Source organism: Hevea brasiliensis, unplaced genomic scaffold (genome assembly GCF_030052815.1).
Source record: "Hevea brasiliensis isolate MT/VB/25A 57/8 unplaced genomic scaffold, ASM3005281v1 Scaf5, whole genome shotgun sequence".
Lineage (NCBI taxonomy): Eukaryota > Viridiplantae > Streptophyta > Magnoliopsida > Malpighiales > Euphorbiaceae > Hevea > Hevea brasiliensis.
Window position 1 is genome coordinate 1,935,123 of NW_026615028.1, and position 21,665 is coordinate 1,956,787.

The 21,665-nt window shown below is 34.7% G+C and overlaps 1 protein-coding gene across 3 annotated transcripts; it reads left to right on the forward strand.

The window, feature by feature from the left end:
* The first annotated feature begins 872 nt into the window (after positions 1–872).
* Positions 873–21,317, forward strand: LOC110659107 (uncharacterized). Of its 3 annotated transcripts, none has more exons than XM_021816958.2 (16): positions 873–1,204; positions 2,671–2,802; positions 10,679–10,816; positions 13,777–13,827; positions 14,224–14,313; positions 14,391–14,537; positions 14,776–14,886; positions 15,084–15,140; positions 15,792–16,529; positions 17,643–17,810; positions 18,982–19,144; positions 19,224–19,369; positions 20,154–20,432; positions 20,528–20,662; positions 20,758–20,939; positions 21,062–21,317. In XM_021816958.2, exons 1-16 carry the CDS (start codon positions 1,112–1,114, stop codon positions 21,126–21,128), a joined length of 2,697 nt encoding a protein of 898 aa, XP_021672650.2. In that variant the 5' UTR covers positions 873–1,111; the 3' UTR covers positions 21,129–21,317. The 3 variants fall into 3 exon arrangements, 2 of the variants coding, with proteins under 2 accessions (XP_021672650.2, XP_021672649.2); XM_021816957.2 differs by having other exon boundaries at positions 879–1,204; positions 18,979–19,144; XR_002495698.2 differs by lacking the exon at positions 21,062–21,317 and having other exon boundaries at positions 877–1,204; positions 18,979–19,144; positions 20,511–20,662; positions 20,758–20,944.
* The last annotated feature ends 348 nt before the right edge of the window (positions 21,318–21,665 follow it).

Consider the following 21,665-nt stretch of genomic DNA (forward strand, 5'->3'; position numbering starts at 1 on the left):
CTAATTTTATAATTTTAATAAAATCAATTAAAATTTAAATAATAGTAAATGATAATATGTAATTTAAATGTTTAATATTAAAAAATATATTTTTTAAAATTTTTATAATTATAGTTATTTTTTAAATAATTTTAACATGATTTTCAAAGTTTATTTTTTAATCTTTAATCAAAACTGAGTTAAAAAGTTATTTTGATTGTTAATTTTTTTTATTATAATTTTAACTATTAATTTATTTTAATTTTCAGTATTCACTAAAAATAATTTATATAAAATAAACATATAAAACTAAATATATAAGTAAAAAAGACATCATAATTATTATTAAAATGTAATAAATATTATAATATTTTTTATTTTTATTATTTAAATTTAATTATTACTTATTTATATTTTATTATTTGATTTTATTATTATTTATATTAAAGTAGGAATTTTTTATTTTATAATTGCATACGAAAAATTAATAAAAAATTATATAAAAATAAATTAAATTATAAATAATGTACATAATACATTTAAAAAATTAATTTAAAAAAAGTAACAATTTCCATAATTATGTTAGTCGAAATAATTATGATGGTCCTTCATGTTATTCAATAATAATAAATTTAAAAGTTTAAGCCATTACAGTTTGATTTAATTATTGAAATTTTAAAATTAGTAACCAAGTCATTTAAGTTGAATAATTAAAACAAAAAACCAAAATAAAATGATTTCATTAGCCTTTATTATTATTATTATAAAAATACATAGAAAAGTGTAAAAAAAGAAATTGAATTTGTAAAATTACACTACAGTCCAAAATAAAAATCTAAATGCTGGAAGAGCCCACAAAAGCGGAAAGCCCAAATATCTTGAATGCCCAAATAGAACTGTCACGAGCCACGAGCGAAACACTCAGGTCTCTCTTCCAACTGCTTTTGCATTCATCTCCATATCCGTCTCTTTCTAATCTTCTCAGCCAAAGGAAGCCAAAAAATAAGAAACCCTAAAACTCAGCACTGTAACTGTGCACGCAAATCGGAAAGAAGAAGAAAATACCATTGGACTCTTTCTCTTATTGGATGGTAAAACCCACTTTTTCTCTTCACCCTTGTCTATATCCACAATGGGAGCAAGCCGCAAGCTGCAAGGCGAGATTGATCGCGTTCTGAAGAAGGTACAAGAAGGTGTCGATGTTTTCGACAGCATCTGGAACAAGGTAATCATTATTCTCTCTCTCTCGTTTAATATCTGGCTGAACAGAATTTGCCCGAAATTCATCAATTCAGGAATCTAAAATCACTTCTCTTACTAGTTGTGACTCTGAACCACTGTATTGTTTTAGTATTTTGTTATCTTTTTAATTCATTCTGGACCTCTGTTTGGTTGCTTAGAAAATGCTGGAAATGGGCATACATTTACGCTAAGCACTTACTCGAATTAGAATCTATAGTGCCATTTTTTTTTCCATTTTTAATAGCAATTAACTTTTTTTTTTAGCATCTAGAAAACAACTTGTGCATGCAATGCAACGTAACCTTTTATTTAAATGCTTTTTCTCTGAGTGGTTTTGAAGTCACTGCTTATGCAAACTCTTATTTTCTTTACCTTGTTCAATTTACTTCGTGTGGAACAATAGACCTTCACTATTTTTTAGGTTTTTTTGGTTTTAATTTGGAGCTGTTTTCTCCCAGTCTTAGTCTTAGGTGTTGATTGGTAAAAATGGAATTTAATAGCTGAATGATTTTAGTACTGAAAGATTAAGCTCTGAAATTTAAAATTGGTGAAGAAGTTGTGATTTATTGAGTTTGAAAAGGGAAGAAAAGAAAATTGTTTGGAAAAAAGTGGTTATGATGATAGTTATAGCAACTGTGCTGGTCCTGGTGATTATGGTAATTGTTGTGTTTGTGGCAATGGTGCTCATATGTTGGCAGAGTTAAATGAAGGTTGCATTGCTCTAGTGTTGACTGGTGATTGGTGAAAGTGGTAGTGGTTGTAGGATTGGGAATGGTAATGGTGGTGTTACTGCCTGATAGTGTTGAAGTGATCTGGTGGAAAATGATGATTCCAATGGTAGTTAACCAGTATATTAATGAAAATGATGCCAGCAATGGCAATGGTACTATTCATAGATAATAATCGTACTAGTGGTTTTGTGGTAATTTACAAAATAACTATTAGTAGCTGAAAAAATTAAGTAAAATTTTATTTGCCGCGGCATATGATGATGGTACTTTATATTTGAATTAAGTGCTAAAAAAATATTAGGACATATATTTGAAAAAAATCATGTTGAAATTTTAAAGTTGCGCACTCAATTTGGGTTACCAAAAGCCACCTAATTTTTTTTAGTAAAATTAAATAGAAAATTACTTATTTTTCTTTTGCTGGTGGCATTGTTGTTGTCATTTTTGTGATTGAAGTTACATATTAGTATATTACTTTCTCAGTGACTTAACTTGAGGGTTTTCTGGTTATTTTTCAAAATTTTGTGGTTTTATGAACATGCATTATTACTTTAGGCTTATGGTACTCATCTTTTCTTTATTGTCAACTTGTTGTTGAAGTTCTATTTTATTCTTGACTGTTTAACGTTTGTTTTATTTCTTCATCAACTTAAATTAAACTTTGTTGGTTATTGCTTTCAAATTGTGGTTGTTTATCAATTTGTATTGTTTTCTTTAGGTTTATGATACAGATAATGCAAATCAGAAAGAGAAATTTGAGGCAGATTTGAAGAAGGAGATCAAAAAGCTACAGAGATACAGGGATCAGATAAAAACATGGATTCAATCTAGTGAGATCAAGGATAAGAAGGTCAGTCCTCTTTGTTTTAGTATATTTTTCAAAGTGTTTGAAGCATGCATAATATGAATAGAACTTGTGAATTCATGAGACACAGTTGGTTCTAATTCTATGATTTAGTCTTATTTAGATGTCAACAATGACTGTTAATTTGATCTTTTTATTATCATCTTGGGGTTTGTATTAATGTAAAGTCACAAGATTTATTGATTTAGGCTTTGCTTGTTTTGCAGAAAATACCTTGTTTGTGGAAAATTTTATATGAGAAAATAACATAATTCCATTGTTTGGTTGCAATAATAAAATCAATTAGAAATTATTTCTTGATGTTTGGATACACTAAAAAATATTAATATTCTTTCAATATATAAAACTATGGAAATATTTAGAACTATAAGAGCTTCATTTTTTAATTTATTGTTGAATGTGAGAAAGAAAACATAAGACGAGGAGAAGGAAAATTGTGGTTGTCATGAGTGACTGATAATGGGAGATGTTATTAACAGCCAAGGATGACCAACAATATGATATGACTAAGGAGAATAAGGGGTGTTGAAAATAAATAGAGGGTTTTTGGGCTTGAAATTGTAATATAGAGGTTTTTTGGGCTTGAAATTGTAATAAAGGAATAGTATGGAAGTTAGTAGCGTCAGCTAGGAATTAGTTAGAGTGGCGGGAACAGTTACTAGAGAGATCTAAAGCTGTATAAATAACAAATATTGTAATTAGGGAAACTATTCCAGAATATTATCAATGAAATTCTCATTCTTCTTTCTCTAAATTCTGTTCTTTCGCTTCTTTTCCTATTCTTTCCTTTATATTTTCAGCTATACTGGATAGTAGGGTTCTGTTACATAACAAGTGGTATCAGAGCTTGGAAATGGGTGGCCATTGCTGGATTTCTGCTTCTTTAGGGTCACAAACATGTCCAGAGCCTAAATTCCAGGTTTCTCTCTGTTCTTCTCTCTTCTTTTCCTCTATTTCTTTGTCCTTCTTCCCTGAGATTTCTTCCCTCTATTTCTTCTTTCTTCCTAGATATTTCTTCCTTCTTTCCCTTATTTCTTCTTTCTCTTCCGTTTCTTTTCTTCTCTGTATCAGAGCTCTATTTCTTGATTTCTTCTCTCGTCTTAGCAAAACCCTAATTCTTCTTCTTCTCCCATCTTCAATCTATTCTTCTATTTTTCTACTTCTTTCTATCTTCTTCCTTTCTTTATCTTCTTCATTTTTCTTCTTGAAATTCCAAGAATCGATACAAAGAATCACCGTTCTTTCTTCTCTAATTCTCTCAAAATCTTCTGCTCTTTCTATTTCTTTTCTCAACCCAGTCTATTTTTATCTCTTTTGCTCCCTATTTCCCTGTTTCGAAGGGCATTATGGGTATGTGATACAAGAAAAAGAGCAACAATAGTAAAACGCAGCGTAGGGATTAAGTAGTGGGCAAGAGACAATCGTTATTTGTTGAATAACAGAACAGTTGAGATTGTTAAGCTGAGCTGTTGTATACAGACACGTGGCAAGTATAGCGAAGATCCGGCGGATGATCAGGCGAGCCTCATGGAAGAATATGAGAAGTAGTTAGTTCTATTGAATAGTCTATAAATAAGATGTAATTGATGAGATGTTCTCGTTCTTGATTCTAATGAAAGTGTGATTCTTCTTCTTTTCTCTGCTCTTAATCTGTTTATCTCTTAGTTTAGTAAAATTCTTCTATCAGTGGTATCAGAGCTCATCGTTCCTTGGCTATGGCCGAGGGAACCTGTTCCCATGAATTGGAGAGAAGAGTGATGGCTTTAATGCAAGAGTTTGAAGCAAGGCAGGAAAATTTAAGAAAAGAGGCTGAGCAATGCAATCAAAAGGCAATGGATGAGATTAAGGCCTTGGTGGCTGGTCTTAGTTTGCAGAATATGGAGTTGGCAAGTGGAAAAGGATCAGATGGAAGCGCTAGCAATCAAAATGTGTCTAGCCATAAGATTAGACAATCTTGGGGGAATTCTACTAAATTGGAGTTTCCTCGGTTCAGTGGAGAAGGACTGGAGGGATGGCTACTAAGGGTGGATTATTTCTTTGAGGTTGCAAATGTTGTCGCTGATGATAGGGTTAAGATGGCTGCTCTGCATCTAGAAGGTAAAGCCCTTCAATGGCATCAAGGGTTCATTAAAGTGAGAGGACCTATAGCTTACCTTGATTGGGGTGCCTATGTGGGAGCTATATCTGCCAGATTTAGTAGTAATGCATATGAGGATCCATTAGCAGATTTGAGGAACCTTAAACAGGTTAGTTCTCTACAAGATTATCTTGATGCTTTTGATGAGATATATCCTAAAGCTGGCATCCGGGAGCACCAAGCATTGAGTTTTTTTCTTTCGGGCCTGGTAGATGAACTACAAATGCCAGTAAGAATGTTTAAACCCTCTACTTTGGCTGAAGCCTATTCATTAGCAAGATTACAAGAGATCACAGTAGCTGCCATTCAAAATAAACCTAAACCTTCAGTTAAATTTGCCAGCTACAGTTAACTACCTTTTTCTGGTATTACCACCCAAATCCAAACCAATAAACCCACAATAACAACAACAACAACTTCTACTTCTAAAGAACAACCAGGACTGTTACCACTACCTTCCTTACCTAAACCACCTGCTGTACCTGCCAAAAACTCAAAAATTACTGATAAATACATGGATGAAAGAAGGGCAAAGGGGTTGTGCTTTTGGTGTGAGGAAAAATATGCACCTGCTCATAAATGTAAGAAAAAACAAGCATATGTGATGCAATTAATTACAGAAGAGAATGAAGAAGATGAGGAAAATGAGGATAAGGGAATTGAAGGTGAAATGGCGTCAGATATGCAATTATCTCTCAATGCCATGTGGGGAACACAGGGAACTCAAATTATGAGAATAAAAGGGGAGTGTGGGAAAAGAATATTGCATATTCTAGTGGATACAGGAAGTACTCATAACTTTTTGAGTACGAAAATGGCTTCTAAGCTTAAGTGTGAATTGCAAAAAACTGCTGGAGTATCAGTTGAAGTAGCTAATGGGCAACAGCTACAATGTGAGGGCTTCTGTAAGAATTTTACATGGAGCATGCAAGGTTTAGAATTTCATGTAGAAGTATATGTTCTTGCTTTGGATAACTATGACCTAATCTTGGGGGCTCAGTGGCTTTCCACTTTAGGGGAGATATTATGGAATTTTCAGACTATGATGATGACTTTTAAAAGGGAATCTATGCTTTGTGTGTTGCAGGGAGAAACTAAAAAGAGACTTTCAAAAGAGCTTAATAGCTTGATGACTTGCCTTAATGATGATGGATTATTTCACGTGGAAGGACGTGAAGCTACTGCTATTTGTATTCAGTAGCAGGTCCGCAGGAGCAAGTCGAGTTAGAGCAGCAATAGAAATCTTGGCCTGATTTAAATAATCTCTTATTGACTTATAATGATTTGTTTCAGGAGCCAAAGACCTTGCCCCCAAAACGTGTTCATGATCACAGAATTGCTCTCAAAGCAGGATCTTCACCAATTAACATCAAACCACATAAATATGCAGCTGAACAAAAAGATGCAACTGAAGACATGATTGCAGATATGTTAAAAGCTGGGGTGATAAGGAACAATACTAGCCCTTATGCAAGTGCAATTGTGCTTGTAAAGAAAAAAGACAACACCTGGAGACTATGTGTTGATTATAGAGCACTTAACCATGCTACTGTGAAAGACAAATATCCTATACCTATGATAGAAGAGTTGCTTGATGAACTGGGGCATGCCACTACATTTTCTAAAATCGACTTGCTTTCTAGATATTGGCAAATCAGGATGCATGAGGAAGATATTCCTAAGACAACTTTCAAAACTCATGAGGGACATTATGAATTCCTAGTTATGCCTTTTGGCTTAACTAATACCCCTGCAACCTTTCAAAGTCTCATGAATTCAGTTTTCAAGCCATTTTTGAGGAAATTTGTTTTAGTTTTTTTTTTTTTTATGATATTCTAATATATAGTGAGAATAAAGAGCAGCACCTTATTCATTTGCAACAGGTCCTGCAAGCTATGAGGGATCACCAATTGTTAGCCAAAAGGAGTAAGTGTTTTTTTGGCTTTCCATTAGTGGAGTATTTGGGACATGTTATCTCAGCAAAAGGGGTTCAAACTGATCCATCTAAAATTGAAGTGGTGAGACAATGGCCTAGACCTACCACTCCAAAGCAATTAAGGAGCTTTCTAGGGCTCACAGGGTATTACAGATGTTTTGTCAAAGGCTATGGAGCTCTTGCTAGGCCTTTAACTGAATTACTCAAGACGAATGGGTTCCATTGGTCAAACAAAGCTCAACAGGCCTTTGAGTCTCTTAAATTAGCTGTAACTTCTGCTCCTGTTCTCACATTACCAGATTTCTCTAAAGAGTTTGTCATTGAAACAGATGCTTCAAATATTGGTATTGGGACCGTATTAATGCAATCTGGACATCCGGTAGCTTTTATCAGTAAGGCTTTATCCCTCAAGCATCAATCTCTTTCTACATATGAGAGAGAACTACTTGCAATCTTATTTGCTGTTAAAAAATGGAATCATTACTTGCAAACAAAGCATTTTACTATCTTAACTGGCCTTCACAGCCTAAAATACCTTTTAGATCAGAAACTTACAACCCCCATTCAGCAAGCTTGGATGGCGAAGCTTATGCATTTTGATTATGATATCAAATATAAGAAGGGTTCTGAAAATGCAGTAGCTGATGCTTTGTCAAGATCACTACTACTAGAATTGAATGTCTTATCTTCTACACTGCTTCCTTCATCATTATATGGGCAGATTGCAGAAACTTGGGGTAGTGATTCTAATTGCCAACATCTCATAAATGATAAGAAACTTGATTCTACTTCTCATCCATCTTTTCAGTGGCATAATCAACAATTGCGGAGAAAAGGGAAATCAGTGGTGGGTCATAATCATGAATTAAAGCAACAATTATTGGCTGTATTCCATGATTCTACTACTGGAGGGCACTCGGGTGTGACTGCTACTTTAAAAAAAATATCTTCTCTTGTTTATTGGCTTGGGTTACATCGAGATGTGAGACAATATGTTAGGAATTGTTTTGTCTGTCAGAGATACAAACCAGAGTTGACTGTGACACCAGGTTTACTGCAGCCCTTGCCTGTCCCTACCACATTATTATCTGACGTAACCATGGATTTTATTGAATGCCTTCCTCTATCTCGTGGTATGACAGTCATTATGGTTGTAGTAGATAGATTATCCAAATTTGCCCACTTTATTGGCCTCCATCACCCTTTTACTGCTAAAACAGTAGCTATGGCTTTCCTAGATTCTGTATTCAAGATGCACGGACTGCCTCAAACAATTGTGAGTGACAGGGATTCCATCTTTTTGAGTGCATTTTGGAAGGAATTATTTGCTTTTCAAGGGGTTCAATTAAAACTATCCACTGCATACCACCCACAAACGGATGGGCAGTTTGAAGTGGTAAATAGATGCCTTCAGAGTTACCTCAGGTGTATGACAGGAGATTTGCCGCACTCGTGGGCTCAGTGGTTACCCTTGGCTCAATTTTGGTACAATACCTCACATCACTCCACTATTCGTATGTCTCCATTTGAGGCCCTTTATGGAATTCCACCTCCTATATACCTACCTTATTTTCCAGGTGATTCAAAAATTGCTGCAGTAGACATTTTTTTAAGGGATCGAGAAAATGCTTTATCTATTCTAAAGTTTCATTTGGATAAAGCTAGGCATCTAATGAAAACTCAAGCTGATAAGGGTCGAGTAGATAGAGAATTTGCAGTGGGAGATTGGGTATTTCTTAAATTGTAGCCTTATAGACAACTTTCTATTCGGAAGGGGCATCATAAGTTCCAACCAAAGTATTTTGGGCCATTCCAGATCACGGATCGCATTAGTGCAGTTGCCTACCGTCTCAATTTTCCTTTTGATGCTCAAATCCACAATGTCTTCCATGTTTCTCAACTTAAACATGCATCGGCACTTGTGACTGTTAGTCCTACCTTACCACCTGTGTCTCACATCCAAGATGCTTATTCACAAGCTATTTTGGATCGTCGCATGGTGAAGAGGCATAATGCAACTGCCACTCAACTCTTAATCCATTGGCGAGGTCTTTCCCCTGCTGATGCTTCGTGGGAGTATGCTGATGAGTTACAGGTCAGGTTTCCTACTTTCCTTGAGGACAAGGAATCTGATGGGAGGGGTAGTTGATGCAAGAAAAACAGCAACAATAGTAAAACGCAGCGTAGGGATTAAGTAGTGGGCAAGAAAGAATCGTTATTTGTTGAATAACATAACAGTTGAGATTGTTAAGCTGATCTGTTGTATACAGACACGTGGCAAGTATAGCGAAGATCCGGCGGATGATTAGGCGAGCCTCATGGAAGAATATGAGAAGTAGTTAGTTCTATTGAATAGTCTATAAATAAGATGTAATTGATGAGATGTTCTCGTTCTTGATTCTAATGAAAGTGTGATTCTTCTTCTTTTCTCTGCTCTTAATCTGTTTATCTCTTAGTTCAGTAAAATTCTTCTATCAGTATGATACATAACAAAGCAAGAAATTCATCTCCTATGGTACAGAAAAAAATTCCAATTTAACATTTTGATTCTCTCAGGTTATTTTCTGTTGCATTTGATGGTCATTTTCTGGATATGGAGGCAACAGTTTTACTGTTATATTGCAGTTTCCATTATTCATTCTTGAGGACAAGAATGGTTTCAAGAAGTGGGTAATGTTTGAATAAGGAGAAGGGGTGTTGAAAATAAATAGAGGGTCTGTGGGGTTGAAATTATAATAAAGAAATAGTATGGAAGCTAGTAGGGTCAGCTGGGAATTAATTCGAGAGTGGCGGGAACAGTTACTAGAGAGATCTAAAGCTGTATAAATAACAGCTCTTGTAACTAGAGAAACTATTCCTGAATATTATCAATGAAATTCTCATTCATCTTTCTCTAAATTCTGCTCTTTCTTCTCTCCCTGTGTTTTCTCTGCTTCTTTCTCTTCTTTTCCCATTCTTTCCTCTATATTTTCAGCTATACTGGATGTGGGGTTTCTGTTACATAACACCATACACCATAGTTAGTAGACTAATGAAATGAGTATGTGTTTATATGTTTCTCTTATAGGTTCTGTCCTTTTTAATGAGTTTGTCAAAATTTACAAAATCTTAATACTATTTTGAAAAGTGGAAGTTATTTTACTTGAAAATGGCATAGTTTTCCTTTTGACCATGAAAACAATGTTCCATTGACTTATTTTTCTAAATGCTGTAAATGCTATAAACTGTTTTCTGTGAAAATATTTTTAGTGAAATGAATGATGCCTTGGTTAAAATCTTTTTAATCCGAGGATAATATGATTAGTCATTTCTATCTTTAGTTATACTTAAGATACCTTTGTTCCAGTTTTCAAACTTACTTATTTGAAGGAACAGCATGGTTGTTGGTCAACTTCCTGTTTGTGAAGCAAACTTTAGATTGACATTTTTTGTATGATTTAAAAGTTCATTATTTTATTAGATAGATTTACAACATGTCCATTGTGTTTATAACTTAACATTCTCAATTTTCTCTTTATACATTTTTACCCATTTTCTGTAAATATGTTTGCCTCTAAAAAAAAAAAATTTGTACTTCTGGTGGTTATGACATTTTTGTATGCTTTCCTGTTTTCTATGCGCTAAATTGCTTAAGTTTTAATATATAAGGAATTTGTCTGGTTCTTTTGTGTCAAGTTTGATTATCATGATGTGAAATATGATGGCAGCTTTTCATTCTTTTGATGTGTGTTTTACACTGATTCTGAGGTTGATAACTCTCTTTTTTTCTTTGATTCATGTTCATGTAGGTTAGTGCCTCTTATGAGCAGGCTTTAGTGGATGCTCGTAAGCATATTGAGCGTGAAATGGAGAGATTTAAGATCTGTGAGAAGGAAACGAAAACAAAGGCATTTTCAAAGGAAGGACTAGGCCAACAGCCAAAAACTGTAAGCATTGGACACTTTTACTGTTTTGTTAATCATATTGGTTAAATGTGAATGGAAATTTTTATTTGTATGATATTTTTGAAGCATTTCTGATTGGTGATTGTCACTGGTAATAGATGATTATTGGTCTTGGCCATCTTTCTTTAATTTTTAAATGAGTAGTTTTTCCTCAATTCTAAAAAAAATTGCCTTTTGGATGTTGGGTGATTTTCAAAGAAATTCTACTCATCATCTTTCTCTGTTTTGTCTGAGATCGAGTAAACTTATTGTTACATAGCAGCCTGCCAACCAAGTGAAACAGAGGAATAGGGAGAGAAAGAGAGAGAAATAGATGAGAAAATAGATAGATTGGATGAGAAAAGAAATAGATTGGATGAGAAGAGAAAAGAATATTCAAAAATGAGGGAAAACTGAAAAGTATTCTTGTTTATTGATTCTTGGAATAACCTATTCTAATACCGATATACTCTATTTATACACTCCTAACTACTGTGACTGCTTTGACTTTCTCCTAAAAAGCTGTAACATCTTTACAACTACTCAACTATCACACACCACCCTCAATATTTTACTCCTTCCACATACAATTACAAACCTTACTCTCCTTACTAGTATTCATTACATTCCCTACTCCTTGAAATCATTCTTGTCCTCAAGAATGAATAAGGGAGGGTGCTACACTGAAATTATTGATTGTGCACAATAAACCAGCATCAAAATGTCAATCCGTTTCCTTCGTCATAGTAATCTTTCTTTCTTTGTCTTCTCCATCTTTCAAATACATCTTGTTTAAGAATTACAAATGCAATGTTCTTCAAAATTAATTTTTTCTTCTTCAGCCTTCTTGATATTTCCCATTTATCCTCTATGGACATTAGGAACTCACAATAGTAAAACTCACGATCATGGTTCTCTTGAATTAGTAAACTCCATCCATTCCCATTACTCCCAGAAATTTTAGGTTTTTGGACTCTAGATAGTGCAGCTTCCAACACTTCTTCCATTCTGAACTGAGGCAAAATCATCCTTTGTGTTATTGAGCAAAGGAATTCCACTTCATATTCAGCTCCTATTCTTCCCATTGAATAGTCTAGTTGCCTCATATGCACTTTACTAGAGGCTTCAGTAATGTTATCATTCTCAAAACCCTGAGTATTCTCATCATTTGCACCATTAACATCATTCTCAAAACTCTGCTGAATTAAATCTTCAATAATTTGAAATTTTTGCTCCTCCTTTTGAATCGACTTATTCACATCTCCATCCCCATGAATCTTATCATCAAGAAGGACAATCTCCTTCTTAGCAACACTCTCCTTGGTCTTTCCCAATTCATTGTCATCAACCCAATAAACTTCAGTTCCATGATTGTTGTCTTTTATATCTTCACCATTCTCTTCCCCAAAAACCTCACTTATACTAGACATATGAGGAAGAAAATCCTGCTCTAGATGTTGTAATGTTTTCCCTCCTTGTGCAAGACACAATTCCAATGCATCATTAGTAAAGGCTGCAACATTTTCTGTTTTCTTTCCATTTTCTGTAAAACCCCCTGGAATTTGGGATTTCAGCTCCAAATCTTGAAATTGACTTTTGGATTGTGCCTCTTGAAACAATTTATCCCTCCTTTCTATTTGTTCTTCTAACAACTTATCTAATTTTTTCTATTTTTGATACAGCAGCTCCTCTAAGCGTTCTATTACTCTTCTTTCAAAAATTTCTAGCATTCCCTTAAGATCCTTTTGTTCCCAAGATTGTACTTCCATGGTTTGATGCTCTGATTGTATTTCACTTCCAAGAAAATTTGAGAAAGAAAATTTGAGGAAAATAGTAAAAGAAAATCAGATCTAAGCAAGGATAAGGAATTGATACTGGAATTCGAAGAAAATCACAGAGAAAGGAAGAAGAAAAATTGTGAAAAGAAGAATAGAGAAGAAATTATAGAAATAGAAAGAAAATATTTTGTAGAGAAGGAAGAAAGATTGAGAGGAAAGAAAGATTTTTTGTTTTTAATTTCAGATGTTTCTTGAATTTGACTAGACAGGTCTTGATTTTGAAACCCTAACAGGGCAGAAATTGAAAATAGGGAAATTGAGAAGAATTTGATAGAGGGGAAAAGAGAATAAGGCAGCTCGCAAGAGAGAAGAACAAGGGAGAGGAAGAAAATTTTTAAGAATTTCAAGAAACAGGTTTCTTGAAATGCTGGAAATAAGAAATTAAAGAAGGGAATAGAAGAAAGAACCAGAAAGTGACAGAAGAAGAAAGAATTTGATTCAAGAATTTCAAGAAAGAAAGAAGAAAAAAAAAAGAAGAAATTGAGGTGAGAAAGGGAAGAAATTTTAGGGAGAGAGGAAGAAGAAAAGAAGGAATAGAGGGAAAGAAGAGAGAAAGAGAGAAGAGCAGAGAAAAACCTGGAATTTTGAAATTTTGGAAGACTCCCATGAATCTGCGCAGAGTTGTGACTCCAATAGAAAATATTGGAAGCAAACCCAACTGAGATCAAGGCTCTGATATCAAATTGTTACATAACAGCCTGCCAACCAAGTGAAACAGAGGAATAGGGGGAGAGAGAGAGAGAGAGAGAGAGAGAGAGAGAGAAATAGATGAGAAAACAGATAGATTGGATGAGAAAAGAAATAAATTGGATGAGAAGAGAAAAGAATATTCAAAGATGAGAGAAAAGTATTCTTGTTTATTGATTCTTGGAATAACCTATTCTAATACAGTTATACTCTATTTATACACTCTTAACTACTGTAACTGCTTTGACTTTCTCCTAAAAAGCTGTAACATCTTTACAACTACTCAACTACCACACACCACCCTCACTATTTTACTCTTTCCACATACAATTACAAACCCTACTCTCCTTACTAGTATTCATTACACTTATCTCTTTTTCCCTTTGGAAAATTTACTTTTGTAGTCAAAATGCTAATAATGTGAATTTCTTTTGATAGGATCCAAAGGAGAAGGCAAAATCAGAGACAAGGGATTGGTTAAACAATGTGGTATATAAAATTTAAAATCACAGCCTCTTGTTTTAAAAATTTATTTCTTTCTGTTGATAGCATAAAATTTTCATTATCTAGTAGCGTTGTAGTAACTTGAGTGTACAGTCTATTTGCTGACTGCATGTTGTGTTTGCAACGGCAACAAAGTTATAAAGTGGCCAGATGGCCTAAAAAATTGACCGAATGACATTTTTCCCCATATAGAATTTAAGCTCTCTCACTGTTTTCATTTTTATATTAAAGGACTCTTTGGGATTGTCAACTCTCAACTGTTTTATGGTTGTTTTCACCTCATAATTACAGTTTATAGCATCAAACTAACCTCTCTTGCACTTCTTATAGCAACTGTATGTTTTAGTGGCAGTGTAAGTAACTTATTGTATCCTTGATTAGGTTGGAGAGTTGGAATCTCAGATTGATAGCTTTGAATCTGAGATCGAAGGGCTATCTGTAAAGAAAGGAAAGACGAGGCCGCCTAGACTGGTAGGACAGGAAACCAATCATGCATTTTGGAAATTTGTGCTTCTTTCTATAGTCATTTATTTGTTTTGACCTTTCAGACGCATTTGGAGGCATCTATTGTGCGGCACAAGGCTCATATAATGAAGTTAGAATATATCTTGAGGCTACTGGAAAATGATGAATTGAGTCCTGAGCAGGTTAATGATGTTAAAGACTTCTTGGATGACTATGTGGAACGTAATCAGGTTTGCATTTTTCAATTTTGTTTAGTTAATGCACGCTAAACTTTACACAATACTTACATAAATGGCATATCTCAGATGCATACATTATCTAGTATGTTGTTTTGCCTGTGTTTACCAGTTTTTGTTTAATTTTTAGTATACTTGATGAGAAAGATTTTCATGTGCTTGCTTTTGTCTAACCTTTATTAGCTATGTTATCCCCCCACCCCACCCCACCCCACCCCACCCCACCCCATAGGAGGATTTTGAGGAATTTAGTGACATCGAAGAGCTTTATAGCTCATTACCATTAGACAAGGTGGAGTCTCTTGAAGATCTGGTTACAGTCGGTCCTCCTGGTCTTGTCAAGGTAAACTTATGACATGGAGTTCATTTTTCTAGCTCTGTTACCACGTTGGTGATAAAATATAATTGTATTGTTCCATAATTCTTTTTGGATGTATCAATAATCATACTATGTTTTTTTTGTCTTCCTCCTCCCTAAATGTATATATACCACTTCTGTTTATTATTTGTTGGCTTCTGAAATTGTGATTTTGTCCACAGGGTGCACCAGTTCACAGCTTGAAGACTTCTTTAGCAGCACCAGCATCTCAAATGCCTGTATGTTATTTGTGCTGAATTGAGAATGTTATTATCTTTTGCTTTCTAATTCTTAAGGATCTTGAGAAGACTGAAGCCTTGATGATAGATGTCTCTTGAGATTTATTGATTATAAAAATAGTGTTGCTTGTAACTTATATGACTGAAGCCTTGATCATGGGTGTCTCTTGAGATTTATTGATTATAAAAATAGTGTTGCTTGTAACTTATATGCCATATTTGCCTCCTATTTTATTGTGGATTGGAAAAAAAAAGTTTTGAAATCATGTGCTGTGCCCTTCCTTGTTGCTGTTCTAATTTTTAATATTTGACAAGAAAGTTATCTTGGGATTCAGATTTGTTGGGTCCATTAGTCTTGTATGTTAAATATTAAGTGTGCCATCAAGGTTACTGCTAATGATGATATGCTAACTGCCAAATGGTTCTGCTTTGAAAATATGTTAAACTGAGAACTGTTTCATAATTATGAGAGCCTTTTTTCACTTTTATAGTTATCGATGTGTTGTATTTCATTTTGGACTTAAACTTCCACATTATATTCTAGTTTCTTTTCTTATTATCGATTCCCCAAAATTTTCCTCAACTTTCTGGTATGCCTTCCAGCAACATTGTTGTAAAATGTAATTATGGAATTAATTGTTTTTTGTCCAGGCTACTACCACTTCTACTCATGAGCAGGCTACTTCTGTTCAGGAGCAAGCTGATGATACAGCCTCACAGGATGGTAATTCTGAAATTGTTGCTAGAACTCCACCTGCCAAAAGTAGTATGATTGGTTCTTCTGCTGCATCAACACCAACCATGAATCATGCAACTCCCGTTTCTGTCTGTGTTCCATCTCATACATTGTCTAGTGTTTCAGCCTCTTCAATTCTTCCAAGTTCGATTTCCATTAGAGGTGTGCTGGAAAATGCAGCTGCTGCCATTCCTTCATCTCCTGCAATTCTGGGAAATTCTGTAAAGGAGGAAGAAATTGCAGGCATCCCTGGCCGTAGACCTTCACCAGCTTTGTCTGATACTGGACTAGGAAGGGGCATTGGTAGAGGTAGCCTCCCTAGTCAGCCTTCATCTGGTATCCCTCTTAGTTCTGGTGCAGTTCCTAGCAATGGAGCACTTGGTGCAGTACCGTCAGCATCTGACATTGCAAAAAGAAGTATTTTAGCAACAGATGATAGACTTGGGACTAGTGGAATGGTCCAACCCTTGACTTCCCCATTAAGTAATCGAATGATCTTGCCTCAGACTGGCAAGATTAATGATGGATCTGGTATGGTTGATTCTAGTAATGTTGGTGAAGCTGCTGCAATAGGTGGAAGAGTTTTTTCTCCTTCTTTGGTCCCTGGCATGAACTGGAGACCTGGAAGTTCCTTTCAAAATCAGAATGAACTGGTAAGTTTGTTTCATTTTTATGCATTGTTGCTCTAGTGCATATAATAGCCTTACTTGTGAATGTATGGCTTCTCAATCTATGCTGTCCTCATGAGCAACAATTCATTTGATATGTAGCTGATAAATAGAAGAATTTTTTTTAATTTGGATAGACGGAAAATGTGTGGCAGGGGATATACTAATGTAAAATATTGTAGGACTTGACTCCATCTGAAATACAACCCACTGTGTGCCTCCAGGCCTTTCCGAAATTGTAAGAGTTTAATTATTGCAGCTTTTAGCATTTTACTTTTATTTGGAAAATAGAAGTGAAACAAGATCCATGTAGTTTGTAGTCATGTTGACTGAACCGATAGATAATTTTGCATGTGCTTTACTGTTCTTAAATAGTTAATTTAACTGAAAAGAAACAAAACTTGAAAGAATGGAAAGGGAGGGAGGGAGAGAGTGCGTAGCTAATGAGGTAAAGCAAATAAGCTGAAGATTGAGGAAAACCTTTTGCTTAACCAAAGGGGGAGAAATGTATATAAGCTAACAAGGGGAGAATGACAAAGCATGCTGACAATTATGTTCATTTGCAACAGCAACAACTAAGGTTTAATCTCAAACTAGTTGGGGTCGGCTATATATATCATTTTTCGCCATTCAATTCTATTAGACGCTAGGTCTGCCTCAACATCCAAATTTGTAAATCCTGTGAACTACTTCCTTCCACATCATCTTAGGCCTCCCTCTTCCCCCTTTCCACTCTTTCCCCTACTAACTTATCACACTTTTGTACTGGGCCATTTTACGTGACCAAACTATCTTGAACGACCCTCTTTCATATTATCTCCAATATGTGTTAAATTTTTTAGCGGATATTATCATTCTTAATCTGATCCATTACTATGTTACCAAACATCCATTTCTGCCAGACTCACCTTGTGGGTATGTTGACCTTTAGATGGCCAACATTCACTCCATACAACATAGTTGGTCTGACTACAGTCCTATAGAACTTACCTTTCACTTTGTTAGGGCATTATGTTCACTTAATTTTTAATAAATATTAAGTTCCAGTAAACAGTATTTTTAGATTCACACCAGGCCATTTTTTACTTTTTATTTCAGGGACAATTTCGTGCAAGAACTGAAATAGCACCTGATCAGAGGGAGAAATTTTTGCAACGCCTTCAACAAGTCCAGCAACAAGGTCACAGCACCCTTCTTGGCATGCCATCTCTTGCTGGTGGAAATCATAAAAAGTTTTCTGCCCAACAAAACCCCTTGTTGCAGCAGGTGCCTGTTCTTATACATGATTTTCAATTCCTTGCCCTTCTTGCTCTTCCGGCCTAACAATTTGTGGAGAAACTTTGTTCTGGCAAAATATGATATTTCAGGGTAGTGTTTCCCAACTCTTTTTATTAGTGTTTGCATAAAAATTAGCTCAGTCATCATTTCCCAATACACATCTTCTAAATTTGGTGTAGTTAGATCAATAATTGTTTCTGCAATATGCTTTGTGGTGTGGAAACAAAGTTCATAATTATCAGTCACAACTGCCTCCACGCACTTGTTGACATATCTATTCAATCATTAATATTTTTTAATGTAAAGTATCCATCTTGAATTGAGAATGCATATATATATATATATATATATATATATATATATATATATATATATATATTTATATATAGTACTCTTTTTTTGCTTCTTTTTCTTTGTATGAATGAATTGAATTGGGTTTAGTATGAATGAATTGAATTTAACTTTTCAAATTATTTAAATTCAATATAAAAATTATAAGCACATCACAGTTTTTTATCAAATGATATAAAAGAAAGTAATCATCTCTTATTTGATCATGCTCTTGGTGAAACATGATGATGGTTGATATTTTGTGTTTATAGAATTCTTTTTCCTTTTGTTTGTGACATCTTCTAAATTTGGTGTAGTTGGATCAATAATTGTTTCTGCAATATGCTTTGTGGTGTGGAAACAAAGTTCATAATTATCAGTCACAACTGCCTCCACGCACTTGTTGACATATCTATTCAATCATTAATATTTTTTAATGTAAAGTGTCCATCTTGAATTGAGAATGCATATATATATATATATATAGAGTACTCTTTTTTTGCTTCTTTTTCTTTGTATGAATGAATTGAATTAGGTTTTGTATGAATGAATTGAATTTAACTTTTCAAATTATTTAAATTCAATATAAAAATTATAAGCGCATTCACAGTTTTTTATCAAATAATAAAAAAGAAAGTAATCATCTCTTATTTGATCATGCTCTTGGTGACACATGATGATGGTTGATATTTTGTGTTTATAGAATTCTTTTTCCTTTTGTTTGTGCTATTTTTTGACAGTCCTATTTATTCTGCCTTTTTAGCTTCCCTGTATAATTAAAAATTTAGTTTGATACCTTTTTGGCTTACTTTTCTGACTATGTTAGCAGTTCAATTCTCAAAGTTCATCTGTCTCTTCTCAATCTAGTCTGGGACTTGGAGTTCAGGCACCAGGTCACAGTGTTGTTACATCTGCTGCCTTACAGCAGCAAAACTCCATCCATCAACAGTCTAGTCAACAAGTTATGATATCAAGTAGTGCAAAAGATGCAGGTACTACTTAATTAGTTTACCTTAATTGGTTCACTGTCATTAAATGTGCTTATGGTAATGCTGTGAATGGATAGTGCAGATGTTGGCCATTTGAACGCCGAGGAGCAGCAGCAACCTCAGAATTTACCTGATGATTCAATTCCTGAATCTGTTGCTACATCTGGGCTGAGCAAAAATCTTGTGAACAAGGATGAATTGAAAACTCCATACGCAATGGATACTCCTGTATGTTGTGTAATTCATTTATCTTGCCTGCTGTACCATGAATTATGCTGAATGATGCCTTTCAAATGTTTTGCAATGGAATTTTCCTTATCAATCTGGGAACCTTTCCACCCTCCCAGGAAGGGTTACTTAATTGCCTTGGTTGTTTGATGGAATCAATTTCATCCTTATTCCTGTTCTGGTCGTTAGAATCTCCAGAGGCATTGGCCAAATGCATAAAAAAATAGAAAATTCCATAGGTTGGTGGCTTGGCATGATATTGGTTTAGGATTACAGGTTGTACTGTATGACTTGAAATTTTATGGACTGTACATCTCAGGGATTAATCATTTGTTCTCAAATATCCTCAGAAAGCTCATAGCACAATTAGGATAAAGAAACTATTGAGGATGTTTGTTGTATTATCTAATTTAGGGAGTGCGAGGATGTTTGTTGTATTATCTAATTTAGGGAGTGGCATATTTGGTGTCTAATGGACTGCTGCTAATTTGTGATAGAGAGTTAATATATTAAGAATATGTTTTGATTCTATTGGTGCTCATCCCAGTTAATCTATTTATGAATTTCTATTTACGTACTATAGACTAAAACCAGAAATTTCATTACAGTTTAACTGTCTTGGGCAAAATCTTTATCTGAAGACGTCAAATTGCACTTTCTGTAATTCTTTGGCAGTAATTGTTTGTTCAAAAAATGACTGGTTTGAAGTGTGGTAGTGTACATTGTATTAAACGTCAGTTTAATGTTTGGAATGATGTGATGTAAATTTGCTTTTTGGCTGCAGACAGGAGCATCTGCTTCTTTGGCAGAGCCTGTCCAAGTGCCAAGAGATATTGATCTCTCGCCTGGGCAACCCATACAATCCGGTCAACCTTCTACTGCCCTTGGTGTTATTGGTCGGAGAAGTGTCTCTGACCTTGGTGCCATTGGTGATACTATCAGTGGATCTGCTGTGAATTCTGGGGCTCTGCATGATCAGTTATACAATTTGCAGATGCTTGAGGCTGCATATCACAAACTTCCTCAACCTAAAGACTCGGAACGTGCTAGGAGCTATACTCCAGTATGGATTCCATTATCTTTGTCCTTTTTGGCCCTGTTAAACTTTGGCCTTAATATCTTTTAAGAAAATTATATGCAGTTGATTGTCTATTTCAGAGGCACCCTGCAGCCACACCTCCTAGCTATCCTCAAGTTCAGGCACCTATTGTAAATAATCCTGGATTCTGGGAACGACTAACCATTGATAATTATGGCACTGATACTTTGTTCTTTGCGTTCTACTACCAACAGGTGATGTGGCATACAATGTTAATTTATTATATGTGATATTAATTTCTGGCATAAAATCACAGTGAACTTGTTCTAAAGTCAGTTATTGTCTGCAGAATACCTATCAGCAATATTTGGCTGCAAGAGAGCTAAAGAAGCAATCCTGGAGATACCACAGAAAATACAACACCTGGTTTCAACGGCATGAGGAACCCAAAGTTGCAACTGATGAATATGAACTGGGCACTTATGTTTACTTTGATTTCCATATTGCCAATGATGACCTCCAACATGGATGGTATGCGGATGTTTAAGTTTCCATAACTTTTAATTTTGTTACAAGTAAAATCGCATGTATTTGTATCTGTGAGGATGAGAGTTGCTTTCTGTGGTTCTAATAATCTTTGTTGCTCTGCTCAGGTGTCAAAGAATCAAGACCGAGTTCACTTTTGAGTATAACTATCTTGAAGATGAACTTATTGTTTAGGGGATGCCCCGCACCATAACAATCACCCAAATTTGATCCATAGTTCATACATCAGGAATTTTGTGGGTTGATTTTTTCAGAAGTTTTTAATTGGATGTAGTAGTTAAAATTGTGATTTATTCTTGTCAGAGCCCTTGGAATACTTTGATCGGTGTGAAATCTGCTAAATACAAGATCATGCTTGCAGAAGATCTGGCGTGGAGATTGGTAAGCATTCTTTAAATATATCATTAAAAACAGATTATGTTAAAAGAAAGTATACGAATGAAGGAACCTTCACAATAAACATTCTAAAAAGAAGAAATCACCTAGGGTCTTGAGGAGCTCTTCTTGCTAGCTACTCTTCTCTCGAGATTCAGATTTCCCCTCTCCCATGGCCGGTTCATGTTATACTCTCAACAGTTTCGTTGATTTTCTATTTTCCTGAATCCAAATTATAAGAGTCTAACAAACAAACAATTTGATTTCTTCGGCTAATTTTATTTCAAGGATTTAAATTATTTTCATTGTAAATATTAATAATATCAAATCATTTGA